The sequence below is a fragment of the Doryrhamphus excisus genome, chromosome 4 (genome assembly GCF_030265055.1).
Source record: "Doryrhamphus excisus isolate RoL2022-K1 chromosome 4, RoL_Dexc_1.0, whole genome shotgun sequence".
In the NCBI taxonomy this organism is placed as follows: Eukaryota; Metazoa; Chordata; class Actinopteri; order Syngnathiformes; family Syngnathidae; genus Doryrhamphus; species Doryrhamphus excisus.
The window spans coordinates 6,537,905-6,554,108 of NC_080469.1; the positions used below are offsets into that span (position 1 = coordinate 6,537,905).

Genomic DNA, 16,204 nt, shown 5'->3' on the forward strand with positions numbered 1-16,204 from the left:
ACATAATACCGTCCAGTTCTACACCACTGCAAACTGGATTTTCCTGCAGAATTGTTTTGTATCTAGTGGATGGAAATTGATAAGACTGCAAAGAAGAACAAATAGGAAAAACAACGAAATATAAATATAATAAATGCCAAAATTTCCACATTAAGCTATACACAAGCATTATACGGTTTTGCATGTTTTTCATATGTAAATGTTTCACATCATCAAACAAATATAAATAAATATTAGTCAATGACAACATAACTGAACACAAAGTGTAGTTTTTAAATAAAACATTTTATTATTAAGGGAGAAAAAAATCAAAACCTACATGGCCCTGTGTGAAAAAGCTATTGCCCCCCCCCCCCCCCCCCATTAATACATAACTTCAAAGAGATTAATTGAGATCTACAGTATCAGCCTGGAAAAGGTTATGAAGCCATTTCTAAAGCTTTGGGACTCCAGCAGACAACAGTGAGAGCCATTATCCACAAAGGGTGAAAACATGGAAGAGTAGTGAACATTCCCAAGAGTGGCCGGCCAACCAAAATTACCCCAAGAGCTCAGCAATGAATTATCCAAGAGAATTATCCAACAACAACGTCCAAACGACTACTGGCCTCTCTTGCCAATGTGGCTGAATTACAACTATTTTAGTTGAAGTTTTAACTTGTAAAATGTTGATTTTGTGGTGCGGGGCAAGTCGAGTCAAAGATGTCGTGTTGCACAAGGTGGTGTACGTCTTGCATGACACGCGTTGTGGTGTGCCTCTAATGAGAGTCTAGTGGGCCGTGTGTATGTTAAAGGTAATGAGAGGCATTCATTTGATTGGTTAACATTACACTCGAATGTGTTAAACCCTGTCTCTTCCCTCTTTGCCACTTGCACTGGTGGGAAGGACGGGGACGTAGCACGGGGGCGTAGCACTGCACCGCTCACACCCCGTTGGCGTGGTGTAGGTGGCGCAGGCCAGGTGTGCAAAAAAAGAGCCCCTAGATTTTAAATAAATTAGTGTGTGAGGCATATTTAAGGCATAAACTTAGATTGGGTCATGAGTAAACAATGGCAACTAAAGAGAGAAGGGGAGGATTCTGGAGTTGACTCAAACATCTCTAACATCTACCCAGTAACGGCCAGATAGCGCCCATGTGATCACAACAACAGCGTGTGCTAACGAACAGGAAGGAGTAGGAGTAATATTTTTGTTTAAGTCCAAAAAAGACATTGCTGCTGAGTTTTTCCGTGGTGGCACAAAACCAAGATCGTTTGAATTTGAAGCCGAGTCGCATGGGAAAGGCGGTTTATGGGTTAATGGTTGGGGTGGTCAAAAATACTCAAATTACACTTGTTTTCTTAGCCATAATAATGGGTATTTACTGTCTGATGTGATCTGAGGTTCACAAGGTAACGCAATATTTTGCTTTGGTATCAGCAAGAAACGAAAGGTGTTAACAAGTCAACCATAAAGCTGCTTGAACTAATTTAATCAGAGCCAGAAAGTCACAAAACATTCTTACATGTGTGTCTCTGTGCGTCATGTTCTATGACTTTCCTAATTTGTTTGCTGAAGTATCTCAGATCTCCCGTCTTCCACATTATAATAGTGCGAGTGTTGCTGATTAACAATCTGAGGCACACTGCAGCAACAGTTAACATAATGGGAACATTTCTCTGCTTGATAGAAAATAATAACACGCACATCCAGAAAAAAAAATGCAATTAGCCGACACTACTGTGATAATAACACTCGCTAAGAAAAATACAATTTTTCAGACGGCTGCCTTTGTTTGGGACAATTTCAAAGATGATTATTGTTTGTGCAATTATGTAACAATTTGTGTCTATAAAGGACAACATGTGTAATTCGACCTCTTTTCACATGACCTTAGTTTGTCAATCAATATGCTATTTTGGTGTCTGTGGGCAGAGGTTATCGAGGCCTTAATTGGTATTTTTGTCAAAGCTTACAAAATCCAGGCTTGGCATAAGAAATGTCACATTACCATGTTGTCCAGCTGTTTAGTTTAAAAGCTCTTCAATGCTGTCGATTTCCTGTGAGGACAGATCTTTAAGGGACCGGGGTGCCTTAATGGCCACTGTTTTTCTTCACTGGTAAGCAATAAAGTCCTGATGAGCTTGTTTTGTGGCTTGGGGCTAAATTGCATCCTATGAAATACTCTTAAAACAAAGATTAATGTGTAATTTTGCCCCCTCCGCAACCCCACTTCCTCCACTAACAAAACAGTAACAGTTATCCAGACAAATAGGGTGTTTGAAGATGCTGCATTGAATGAAACCTGATATACACCCTTGACATTGTTCTATATTCCTTAAATGTTAGGGAAATACAATATACAGAGCAACAATACAATTCATTTTGCATGAGGTTGTACACTTTGCCTTGTTGGGAGGATGATGATGATGAACAAAACCCATGTGCCCATGCGGGGGTTTTCAGTTGGCCTTTCCACAGCTCTTAAACAGCAACAATCTGCACGGACAAATTTCGAACCGACGTGTTACAAAACCTTTCAAAAACCATTTAATGTGCACACATATTCTGAACATCTATTGTTTCTTTTAAAATCTACATGCCATCTGGAGTTCACAAGTTTGGTTGGGAAAACCTGTAAGAATAAGTTGCTAACAAAAACTGCTGAATAAAAGAAAAAGAACCAACTCGAGTTCTCATTCGTTGACGTATTTCTTGGTGTCACGTTAAATCTGTGGCAAAGTGACAATCCTTGATATTTTTGAGCCTTTAGCAGGTTGGATGTGATTCTCAAGCAAATGTCCGAGTTGAGCTTTAAATCCAAACCTGCTTTCCCACAAAAGGCATACATGTGATTTTGTCACGAGTCTATTATACCACCTCTTTTAACGCTCTGTCATTTAACCTTTCCATGTAATTACGTAACTCCTTAGAGTCTTCCAGCGTCACGTCCTGACACACCCACTTAATGTCCTGATTGTGGCATCGAGTCAGAGTGCTAACAGTTGGGAAACCACTGTCCGAGGGCCTGGTGGTGAATGTAGTAAACTGTACTCGCTTTCTCTTGGTGGTGGGCGATTCCCCTTTGCCCTCTTTAGCCAAGCAGCCGGTGTCGGCCGCCTGGTGCACTTGGCCCTGCACGTTCTTCTGAGCCGAGCCTCCGTTTAACAAGTGGCTGCCTTCCTCCAGTCCGCTGCTGGAGTCTATCATGGAGGTCTGCTCCTCCTGCTGGGGGGACAAGCTGATTTCACTCTCTAGGAACTCTGCCTCGTTTCCCAACCACACCCAATCATGGGCATGGTTCATGTTCTCTTGGCCTTCTATGGAAAACTCTTTGTGGCGGTATTTGAGTGTATAGGAGATGCAGTTTATAAGAAATACCAGTATAGCCAGGCAGAAGACTCCCAGTAGAGCATACATGCCAATCTCCAGGTCTGTGAGACCCCGAGTAGTCTGCATGAGGTCATCGTCCATGTTGCGTCCACGGGGTAGGTCCACTTGAGCAGGAAAGTCAGCAAAATCAGTCGGCATCCTCTCACTCCCATCAACGGAGAGTTTATCTCCATCGGGTCCCCTCATGATTGCGCTTCTTGTAGTGGTGGCCCGATTCAGTACCCCTTCCTCAATGTCAGAGACTGAGCTGCCATAAAAATGGGTGTCAAGACCAATTCTGTCAGGTGAGGGCGGCCTGCCTCTGTTGTCCAGATCCTCTCCATCAGTGCCGTAATCATTGGTCCCTCCCCTTGAACTGTCATCCGAGTCAAACTTCACCTTGACATTACAGTTACCCACCGCAAGGATGCTACGCCGTTTGAATTTCTGGCAAATTTCACAAACCGTCATTTCCACCCTGACCAGCAGTCCTTGGCCCTCTGCCTCGGTCACAATGACAGGCCATTTCCACGAGGGGTCCTGCTGTACCCTCACTACGTCCTCATCCAGGGAGGTGGCTGTCAGGATGAAAAAGTCAGGGTCGTACAGATCTAATGGAGCCACAGAGCTATCGCTGAACTGCAACCAGGCGCTAATCAAGGCCTCCTGTGGAAAAACGACACACAAACACAGTTAATTAAGATGCTGTGGTGCCATTTTACTTACTGCTTAATTTCAACAGATAGGAAGCTACAAGGGAACCTGGTCAGACACAACCATTTTTATATGATTCAGTTTTTGATGAAAATGTTTGCCAAGATTTTATGCAGATTTTCGTACAATGTTTCAGTCCGTTTGCACTGTACTGTATCATTCTGTGGAATCACGTTTCCCAAACAAAGTACTCTATGTCTTGGTGACATAGTGTTTATTTATTATTCAGCATGATTGCCCAATAATCCATCATGGTACCATCTTCACCAACAAAAATGTGATCGGTGTGCGGCGGGAATGAGCCAACAAAGGATGCACTTTGTTCCGTATTAGCGTGAGAATCAAAACTATAGTCGGTAAAACCTCAATGACTTCAGTTTGACAGTTTGACACAGTCTATGACAATCGATGCCAGCATGTTTGATCACTCTCTTATTAAACCTAGTGCTGTTCGACAATTCAGTTTACACGCTTTCCTTAGCCGTCACTGGTTGTACCTGACATTGGCATCAGCTAGTGAGCCATCTGGAGTTATCCGCCGAGCTTGAGCAGCATTAAACCCTGATCGGAGCATCCCTAATATAGAGTGTATACTCGGCAGCCACAAAATGATTTACACATCTGAAGACAAACTAACGCTGCAATCTGCGTCGTGCTTGGGGACACTTGACACCTTTAGCACATCATCACACTGACCTAAGGCATACTTGGGTACAAAATAAATAAAACTAAATAAGCCATAGAGTTGGCGGAGCAGCAGTATTGCAGCACTCATCACAAAGGGATGTATAATATATCGGCCCGTTTGTGTGTTAGTGAGCAGGAATATGCATAAACAACTCGACTGATTTCCATGCATAGCAAGAAGCCATTAAATGTTGGTACATATCAGAATAAAGTGTGGCTAGAGGACATTTATTTCATTGTGGTGCAGAACACAAATGGTATAATCTGTACCATAGCATGCAGCAGATAATATCCATATCTGACATTACATATTTTTGTGGAGCGGTTTATAGCAAGCAAAGTTCATTACCATTCTATCTTGGCTATTTGAGCTGCCTTTGTAAAGGCAGGTGAGTATACTGCAACTTTGCAGAGGATACCTCATAGAAGTATTATACACTTATTATTAAAGGTTGTCCCCTAGTTTATTACAGGATGTCTGCAGGGTGCAAATAAATAGTCTTTATATCTTGTCCAAACAGGAAAAACTGACAGGAGAGAAATGTGAAGAAGTAGTTCAGAGACATGTTGTGATGGAGAGATCAAAGTGGCCACAATGATGGTAGCTTGGGGAAATGAGAAGGGGAAGCAGAATATGATTTGGGGATATAAGTCATATTTTGGTTTAGAGACTGTGCTGTTGCGTTTGCATGCTCTGAGATTAAGCTGCTGCTTCTATTAGCTGCCCAAGGAGACACAGTCGGTCACACTAACTCTCAGGTCTTGGACTTAAGTGGGTTATAGTGCATATTTAATATTCAGTATATTTGACTTTCTTTGATAGGGAAACATAAAAATGAAGATGAAGTGCTGTTGCAACAGTTTCTATCCTGGTGCCATTAACTCATACAGTGGTTTGTACTGATACATACATTAATATTACACATTCTCAATATTTTTAAACATTTCTGCACCCTGGTGGGGCAAGACCAAAAATGATTGAAAAGCACTGGAATACAGTGTGTTCATTCATTGAGTGAAACTGGATGTGAGGTTTGTGATCCTGGGAGAGACCAATTCCATCAAGCGAGAGACATTTCAGCACCAAATAAAGGCAATCATTCAAACACCCCTGTATTCATAATATGTCAAGAATTCAGGCCAACATAGTACTTCTTATGTACAATTTACATCCACTTAACCAATAGTCAGGGCTATGTTTGGGATAACATGTCTGTTCACATTTTTTCACACCTCTATAGACCAAGTGGCTGTGATTTTTGCATCAGTGAACATTCAAACGCACACTAATCTTTGTAATGAGAACTTTATGCACTACGAGCCTTTTATAGCTTCCCTCTGTGAGCAAGCACCACTACACTGTTCTTGCTTGCAGCCCGATCACGTCCTGCCTTGAAAGTCACATCACCATGACAATAATCTGAATTCTTTCTTAATTAAACGAGGTGTTTAAATAATTACTGCTTTTGGTTGATTTTTGGAAGGCGAGATTTGTTTTTAATTGCAATGGCCAAGTGAATGATGAATTTTAAAATGAGATGTGACTTTACACTAGACACAGTCTTTCATACTGAACCAAGGTTGCTTGGTGCCGCATTTGGTCTTCTGGTGCTAAATACATGTTCATATTTATATTCAACATATTTGTGGTAAAGTCATTTTTAGGTGATTTTTTTGGAGGGAAATTTAGGCGATCTTGATATGTATCTATTTGTATGGCACAAAAACAACACCAGAGCATGCATGGGTTTTCTCCGGGTACTCCGGTTTCCTCCCACATTCCAAAAACATGCTAGGTTAATTGGTGACTCCAAATTGTCCATAGGTATGAATGCGAGTGTGAATGGTTGTTTGTCTATATGTGCACTGTGATTGGCTGGCGACCAGTATAGGGTGTACCCCGCCTCTTGCCCGAAGACAGCTGGGATAGGCTCCAGCATGCCTGTGACCCTCGTGAGGATAAGCGGTACAGAAAATGGATGGATGGTTGTAGTGTTCTGACCTGTTTGGGGTTCTGCAGGACTTCCTGTGTGGTTGTGGTAGCCAGGATGGCTCTGTTGCTTCCAGTACTGAGCTGCAGACTCATGGAAAGTCCTGTGACCAGCTGGACCCCCAACTCTGCGATGGTCACTTTGTCATCCACCACTGTGATGGTCCTCTCTGCCAGGATTGAGTCTGATAGAGGAGACAACACCTAACAGGAGAAAAAGATTTTTTCTTTGAAGTTTAGATAATAAATTTGATCCTCTGAAATAAACTCCCAATCTATTCTGTATTGTCTTCAAGACCTTTATTTCAATTTCCTGTGTAGCAGGCAATCTGGCTGTAGAATCATCAAGTCTGAGTGTCAGGAAAATATGATTTGTTATTTCACTTATATAATCTTTTATTCCAACTGATTTGACTAATATTAGTTGTTATTATGCACATCATACATATGTATCACATGTGTATTACATATTACATGTATCTACTATGATACACATTAATGTCGCACAGACTTGCTGTGATTATCTGTTTGAGGCCCGAGGCCTCTTGTTAAGTCCAAGTCCTTCACATGCTCAGACTCAACAGCCTTAGGTGTCTAGGCATTTTAAAGTAGCTTTAGCCTCTCATTTTAGATTAGCCTTACCCTCACATATGCAGACTATATATACTGTTATTTCTGGTCTATAAGCTTTTCCTCATGCTTTCAAACCTCGGCACATGCAGTGACACAGCAAATTTGCGGTTGTGTTCTTGTTTCACAACAATTTGTATGATCCGAAGCATTTTCAGGTTGAAGGCAATCGATCTAGCAGCTTTTGCTCGGATCTGCCCGCTGATCTTGTCAGCGTGGAGCGGTGTCAGGAGGTCCACTGTCACTGGCGAGTTTCGGTGGGCTGGATGGCTGCGTGGGGAGCAGTGGGGAGGACAGCACAGGCTCGGGGGCTGATTTTTCTGATTTTAGTGCTGGGAGTGACAGTGAATGAGGGAGACAGACTGGCGGGGTGTGTGGGCGAGGAAATTGTGAGGCTTTTCGGGTCAGAAGGAGGAGGATGAATGTGGTATTGAAAGTGTATATTGGTAGGCTACTGTTTAAGCGGCCGTATCATTTCTTTAATTAATTCAAGTTTTTTGTGTAACATCTTTCTGTGTACTAAATATCCCACCTTACAACATTACGAGAGGTGTGGCCTATATATATACACATCTTTCTTTGTCTTTAAATTTAGTAGGTACAGCTTATATTAAGATGCACTCAACAGTCCGTAAATTATGGTAATGACTTTACACTTTTCAATACTTATAGATTTTTTTCTAGAAACCATTCAGTAAGGTTGTATTGATTTGTCTCCTTGCATGCAAGTTTTATTAAATTGTCCCTCTCATGATTCTCAAATAGTGTGTCTTGTCTGTAGTCTATTTTCAAGCAATGTTCCCTTGACAGTCAACATTGATAACACAAACGTATAATGTATATAAACGTATACTTCAACAGAAAATCCAAACAGAAATAAGCCACCCAGTGATTGATGTGTGATTCCTCGCAAGTGGAAGGCAAACACATCACATCAATGACCACTTTAGCTGTGAAGATGTCTCCAACTTGAAAACAGCAGATTAGTGTAAGTTCTAGGTGATTTAAGAAAACGTCTCTCAGAGTTGTTTCATCTCACATAAAACACTCACAAACTGCTGTGCAAAATGCAAAATGATACCCCAAAGTACTTTTTATTCTCTTCTATCTTAGGCTGTGTAGATCAAACCAACTCTTCTTGGCTGCCATCCAACCCACCCCACACCCCCTGTAGGTAGGAATCAATTTATTTGATGCATTCTGGTAATCCAGAGGAGAGACACACTTTAACCCCAAAACAGATGCTGACAGTCTTCCTTTGTTTATGATGAATTGTTGTTTGACAAACTTCTAATTTTTTTCTTTCACGTGTCGAGATAAAAGTCTGCTCTTCTCTCAGTCTGAGGTGTGTGACACAGGAAGTCCCTTACGTTATCTCATCATGCAGTTTTTATGCTTGTGTTTGTTTTCCAAAAGTGAAGCAATGTCTGCATAGTATGACAGTTAACAATACGGTAAGATGATTCCCCTCAAGTACTTTTTACTGTGAGACTTGACACAGTTTGCATCACTATCCTCACAAATCATAAGAGGACCAAATAGGAGATCGACATGCACTGCATGCATCTAACATCTGTCTGCAAGAGACCATAGTATTTTGATTTGTTACAATGCCTTTTGCCATATGAATAAAGTCAGCTCAATTTCCACCAAGCAGTACAAATAAGTTAACTTCCATTGGTCAAAAGAGACAGACAATACTTACACACAACAATAAGAATGGAATGGGAAGAATACAAACTCCTCCAAACTTGTTGGACAGGGTAGTTTTTTTTCTCACACCCTGATTATTGTGTATGGTGTGTTTTGGCATCAATGAAGATACTGTATGCAACTTGCTGCATAGCACCATTTGCACGTTACCAACAGTCAAAAGAACAGACTGTAGACAGTAATGTCTGCATTGTATTTTTCACAATTCCAAATGAAAATTTCAAAAATGTACTAAGTCTCTTAATTTTTGCTGTTTCTGCTATAGCTAAAATGAAATGATCAGTTTGAAAATTGTAATAAATCACATTGACTATTTGTTATCTGTAATACTGTAATACCTCAGCATCGTTATTTCTACCTCCCAAAGCAGCTTGGATGTTTCTGCTGTGCTATTGTTTACGTACATTTTCGTTTCATGATATGACCCTGCATTCCTTGATCTTAAGAACATTGTGGCTTATTTTTGAGTTATCGGTCATTTTTCATCTTGGTATTTTTAATTACTAACAGGAGGAACAAATGCCTTTTATTATTTGACGTGTCCTTGTTGCTTGTGTGCAAGTGTTGGGGATAGCCACAGGGAATGATACCATCCTTGAGCACCACACTGGCCTATAGTCACTAGACTTTTGGCATAGAGTATTTCCAAGTTCATATTGAAGTTCATGATTTTCCCATATAAATATACAGAAATACAGCTCATATTAATACATTTTTCTCAAATCCAACTAAAACCATCGGGAATTAATTTAGACTAAATCAAGGGAATCCTCTTTGTAGGTTTAATACAGCAATGGGACCTACCTGGATTGTGGTCATTCCCATGTCACGTCCCACCAGTATCCGTCTGTCTAGCAGCTTTGCGATCTGTGGGTCCTCCACCTTGAGGAAGTCCCACACTAGATCTGTGATGTCCACCTGCCAATCCGTGCCCAACATGAAGCTGGTCTGGCCTCTGGGATCGGAAGATTCAGCGACGAAATGAGTCAGGACTCTGACCATGGCGTGCTGGTACTGCAGGGTGCAGCCTCGTCCTCGTCTGTCCTCGTCATCATCATCCTCGCTGTTCCGTGTGGACCTAGGAAATTAAAAAAATATTCATGCCACACTTACTTTCAGCATCATTTCATCCATTATCTTTTTGGCACAGGTCCATCTTGATAGACACTACCACCAGACAGGGGGGAAAAAAGCAAAGAAATTAAAGCAATAAACCCACTTACTTGTGATTATTAACTCTAAGGCAACAGGCTTAAACACCTTAGAAGAAGATATAAAAACCTCACTGGCTAGTTTCTCATGCTGCTGAATGACGATAAACACTGAGGATACCAAAGAGTGTGAATAATTCAGAGTCCTCCAAAGTTCAAGAGCAACAAGTGATTCAGTAAAGGAGCAGCTCGATGCCAACTATGAATGTGATGTGTGCATCATGCAACGCTCCCAAACAGTCCTACTTAAGGCTACTCAGTGTTTTATCGGATGACCTTGCTGCTAAAGTTGCCTGGAATGGGACAGTACAGCAAAAATACTAATTAGCTCGTCAAGCAAAACAAGGCATTGTCATGCTATAACATGTAATTTGCTGCCGATTGTCAATGCAACTATCAATTGCATCATGGAGCACGAGGACAAATGAATGGCCTTCTATCACATATAAATATATATGGATCATTCTCAAAATTAAAGCTGTTATTTTGTAACCAGCCGCACGGTAGAAAGTGGTTAGCATGTTGGCCACACAGTCAGGCGATCGGAAATCGTTTGCATGTTCTGTCCATGCGTGCATGATCTTTCCCCTGGTACTCTGGTTTCCTGCTGTCGGACCTCTGGGTTGTCGGATTAGTGGGCTGTTGGACTAGTGAGTTGTCAGACTAGTTAGTTGTCGAACTAGTGGCTGTCGGATTACTGGGCAGTCAGACAATTGATATTAGCCCACACATATTTCACTCATCTGATCACGGTTTGTTCTGGCGCCGTTAGGCTGTAGCATTTTTGTATCCTTGTTAAAACATATTAGTCCTTGTCGTCCTCCATGAACCGAAGATTAATTTACAGCCACATAACTTCGGCCTCAATTTAAAAATTTATCTTAGTCCATAAGGAACTGGTAAAGGAGGTAACAATATTTCAGTATCGATCTGCACATCACTACTGACCACGATGTGATATAATAGCAATGTATGCGACACGTAGCACAGAGCTAGTTGATGGGCCCTGTTTAAAACGCGGTGAAAGACTCCACACTGTTGTTCAAAGCATTGTTAGTTAGCACAAGACTAACACTCTTCCCTTTCTGCAGAAACATGATGTAAAACAATAGTTCTCCAAAGTGTATTCATGATGAAAAATGCATCAGTAGAAAATCAGATTGTAACACGTATCGTGGACACTATGCAGAATTTCTGATTTTGAATCAGTGCCAATTTCGTTATTGTCTGAACATAAAATACACTTTTAAATGTAACGTTATTATATATATTATTAAGGGAGAAAAAAATCCAAACCTACATGCCCCTCTGTGGAAAATACCCCCCTCGCTGCATTTCAGAAAAAGAATATCATACCAAACATAAAATATGCTGGTGGTAATATGATGATTGAGGCTGTTTAGCTGCTTCAAAACCCGGAAGACTTCCTGTGATAAATTGAATGAATTTTGAAAACATTTCTAACTTGTCCCAGGGTTGTTCTAACACGGAATTATAGGTGTTGTTTTTGCTTAAAATAGCAGGTATGTTGTCTCAAAGCCGGCTCCATATGGCACACTTATTGCATATTTATGAACACTAACTCCCCTATTCATGATTTTATGTCGTTTTCTTCACATAGAAGGAATACTGTGCCAAATTTCGAGGCAGGGGTGTTATTTGATTTCTCCTCTCACAACATCTTGTTTAGGTTCTTCAAGTGCAAGAAGCTTTTTTAATGATTTACTGCCCTGCAAATCTAAATATAGGCCAGACTTCACACTCACATATGCACATACTGTAAGATACCGCTGGTCAATTTAAAACAGGACTGCGCATACGAGGGCCCATTAGAAGTTGAAGTTTCTTATTATATTTTTAGAAATATTCATTGTCACACAGTGGATATTTAAATCTGTGTAAATCAGTGTTAGTGAGCTCTCCAAATCATCCACCTCACAGGTGTGGCATATCATGATGCTTATTAGGCAGCATCATTATTAAATAGATGAGTCTTTGGTTGGTCACAATAAAAGGCGATGGAAAAATGTGCAGTTACTATCTGAGAGCCTATATTTTTAATTCATTTGACAGACATTCATTCTTCCAATGTTGTTCAATACATGAAAGTGGAAAACAATTTCATTTGCTCTTTCAGTAATCTCCAAATTCAATCTTAAAGTTAATCAATTCAACAAATAAACATTTTCTGACTTCACAGGAGTTATTATTATATGAGTAATGCATTAAATTTGCACACAGTAATTATTTTGGCATATACTATTTTATGCGCCGCAACAACATAATGAAGGGCTTGTGGACAGAAGGCAGCTTCTATATATTTATAGACCGCATAAACAAAGACCTCTTGTCAATCATATGTTATTCCATTGAGGTTTGTTTTGTTTGAATTGTATTTGATTAAAAAAAACAAAACAACTTTCTGTCTTTATCCAGTCAGCTAAATCAGGCGTGAACACAAGATAAAGATATAAAACATACAACCACAAGACAGATTATTTCAATAGTATGAAGAAAGGCAATGAAGCTCGATATTTTTAGCTATTTTTAAAAAGTGTTAAAGGAGTGGTGCATGCTTGAGTGCTATGCCTACACTTAAGTTTGCTGTCTGCGAGGGCTTATCTTGTCTCCATTTTGACAAGGCTTAAGGAGGGAAGGGGTGAAGCATACACGCACTGCCACTCATATGAGAAGTGCTTTTGCAACAATCCGACTAACAGGCCTGATGTCTGTTATTCCCCCTCAGTGCGGGCGCGACTTTGCTCGCCTGGCTGATAGAAGAATTTCCCTTGACTTGGTATTGTAGCTCTTTGGCTCTCTTCCTTGTGTAGGCTTATGGGAAGTGGACCATTCAACTTTCTCACCAACAAGCAGAGTACTACTTTGAAAGGTCATGTCTGTTACCCCCTGATAAACAACGACAGTGAAAACAAGCAGTTATGCAGGCATTGACAATTACAACGCAACTGTAGCTGTCCCTACTGATAAAGTCACCCCGCACATGTCTGAGACTCCTCTACTTATGTCACTTCAAAAAAGAAGGGGGCAGAAGTAATTAGCACAATAGTGCACAGGATCACACCAAGTTCAACCATTTCCAAAAGTAATTAGAACAGGTATAGGCTTATAGTTTTTCTATCAATTGATGTAGTTCAAGAGTGTTGGAGTAGCAGTGTTGGCTGGTGGTGATGAGGCCCCAGGGGAGACATATGACCTCGAGACAGCTCTAATAATGTTCTGTCCTCCTGACGACCAAGAGGCACAATGACACCTTAAGCTGGCAGTAATGACATGCTGTATTGCACAGGTCAGCCATTTTCTGATCAGCCTGGAAGTGTCAGTGGGTCTGGAGGTGTGAGGAGACAGATGGAGGGGTGTTTGATTACACATCTCATCATTATTTCATCCAAGCCTGCTATGATTCAAACTACAGTTCTTTGTAAACAGATTTCCATTTTCTATACCTCACTCGGGCTGCAGAATTACTTTATATCACCAAGAATAAAAAAGCAATGGTTAGATATGGGGCGGCACGGTGGTCAAGTGGTTAGCGAGCAGACCTCACAGCTAGGAGACCAGAGTCAATTCCACCCTCGGCCATCTCTGTGTGGAGTTTGCATGTTCTCCCCATGCATGCGTGGGTTTTCTCCGGGTACTCCGGTTTCCTCCCACATTCCAAAAACATGCTAGGTTAATTGGCCACTCCAAATTGTCCATGGGTATGAATGTGAGTGTGAATGGTTGTTTGTCTATATGTACCCTGTGATTGGCTGGCGACCAGTCCAGGGTGTACCCCGCCTCTCGCCCGAAGACTGCTGGGATAGGCTCCAGCACCCTCGTGAGGAAAAGCGGTAGAAAATGAATGAATGAATGAATGGTTACATATGAACTTAGTTCTCACAAGACAAGACAAGACAAAAAAAAAAGTGTATTTCTGTTGACATATGACTGGAAGTTGGTCTGAGCATGTTTTTCAGAAACTTTTGAAAGATTATTTTAAACCAACATAAACAAATCTTATTCAGGGAAGTGACAAGTTTGCTGGGAAGCAATGTGTATGTCCATGTTGACTCGATATTTTACTTTCGAGATTTTCCAGTGTTTGTCTTTGTTTCAAGTGGGCATACGGTCAATTTAAAGGGGAACTACACTTTGGAATTTTGCCATTCCATCGTTCCCAATCATTATGTAGTGATGTGGTTAATTTATGGTCACATTCTAATCTCGCCACATCAACTTTATGCTTCATGCACACACCCTGATCATGTAAAACACACAAAGCAAAGAATGCAGCTTTGAAAAATCAATAGCAACTTTTGCTCAAGTCTGCCAGTGGACCCTGACAGCGTGAAGTAATGTCCAAAAATCTGCTATCTCCAATGGGTTTTGAAAGTGTGGACTACTGCGTGATGACATGGACAAGCACAAGCTCAATGGCTAATTTGTCTTGAGACAAAATAACAGAGCAAGACAGCGATAGCAACACAACATTGTATTTGACGAAGAAATTATGAGGCTGTTCGGAATGAAGACAGCAATGAATGGCTTTTCTGTTCAGTTAGTGTGACTAATATTCCCCTCCTATAGCCTGGAAAATATGGTTGTGTTGGACATTGAAATAAAAATAGCTTTTAGTTGAGGAAATAATTGCAACCATTTCACGATGTGGTAGCCCAAATCTAATACAGCCCGGTCAGAAAGCCAATATGACACTGTAGCAAAGGGGCAGTGCACATGTATATCACACTGTACCTGTGACTGCTGGGCATGACGGGCACCCGCCACCCTTTGATCTGGCTCAGCTCTGTGTCAGACACGTCAATCTGGAGGGGAAGTCGAGGGATCCACACGTCAAGCTCCAGCTGAGCACTCAGGTAGGTGTAGGTGAAGTTCACTGCCATCTTCACTTTGCCCTTCATTTCCTTGCCATTCACAAAAACATAGTCACACCTCTCTGACACCTGCAGAGGAGGAAGGGTGCAGAAGAAGAAAAGAAAGGGTTATAAAGTAAATGGGAGATGATGCACTGAAAACTAAAAAAAAGTTTATTGGAAGATTTTATGCACCTGAGCTCTTCACTGATACAGTCTTAGTGTAACTACATGTATGTTGAACCAGATCAAAGATCATCTATTTGTTCCACGCTCAGTTTAAAATCAGGGGAGAGCAGCGACGACGTCTTTGAACCTCAGCTATTCTTTTAAAGTTGTGCCTACCGCAAAAAGAGGCACCGACAGATGGAACCTGGAAAGAGGAGAGCAGTTGTTTCTTGATGGAATGATCGAACTCAAAGCCATCTGTTTCATAAATTGCTTTAGAAAAAGAATGACCCAAGTGTTACGGAAAGATGCAACTCTTTGTTGTCTGCTTACTGGCTTTGAACCATCACTTCTTTTTTGCGTCACGGTTTGATGAGCGTCCAGAATCCAGTCTCTTTAAAAGCTTTATGATATAGCTCTACAAACAAATAACACAAAAAGCCTCAAGAGGGACAGCCAACAAAAGTGCAGACTTCTATAGAAGTAATTAATCAGTAAGGCAAAACCAGATATTTCCAGTTTTTTGGCACACCATCAGTCTCATTGATCACATCACAGAGCAGTTGACGGCGATTGAAACCACAGGGAATTAGATCATCTTGGGAAATGTCTCTTTTTGTCATTCCAAGTTTTTCTCGACTTTTTCTGCAGGATGGAGGTATAAACAACCATTCATCATGAGGCTTGGGCAGGATATCCTCTGTGACCCACAATGAAACTTTGTATCTGATGTTTTTTGCTACTTTGTACCACCTTGTACATCACCTCACCAAAACACTTGTAAGTCTATGTATATATATTTAACAAAATCTTAAACCTGGGTATATTCAGATTATGTGCTGGTGAAACCAGATTGTGGTAGTATATC

The 16,204-nt window shown here is 40.9% G+C and overlaps 1 protein-coding gene across 8 annotated transcripts in view; it reads right to left on the reverse strand.

Annotated features, from left to right (window-relative positions):
• Positions 1-381: 381 nt before the first annotated feature.
• si:dkeyp-14d3.1 (transmembrane protein 132C) overlaps positions 382-16,204 on the reverse strand; it is a 107,623-nt gene continuing 91,800 nt past the window's right edge. For 6 of the 8 annotated variants that reach the window (XM_058071451.1, XM_058071450.1, XM_058071452.1 and 3 more), the window contains 4 exons: positions 15,050-15,258; positions 9,891-10,164; positions 6,756-6,947; positions 382-4,018 (listed from right to left, as the gene is read on the reverse strand). In XM_058071451.1, the coding sequence (XP_057927434.1) occupies positions 2,852-4,018; positions 6,756-6,947; positions 9,891-10,164; positions 15,050-15,258 (1,842 nt within the window). In that variant the 3' untranslated portion in view covers positions 382-2,851. Of the gene's footprint in view, positions 4,019-6,755; positions 6,948-9,890; positions 10,165-15,049; positions 15,259-15,363; positions 15,435-15,513; positions 15,585-16,204 lie in introns of those variants that run through there. The other 2 variants (XM_058071458.1, XM_058071456.1) reach the window with 2 other exon arrangements.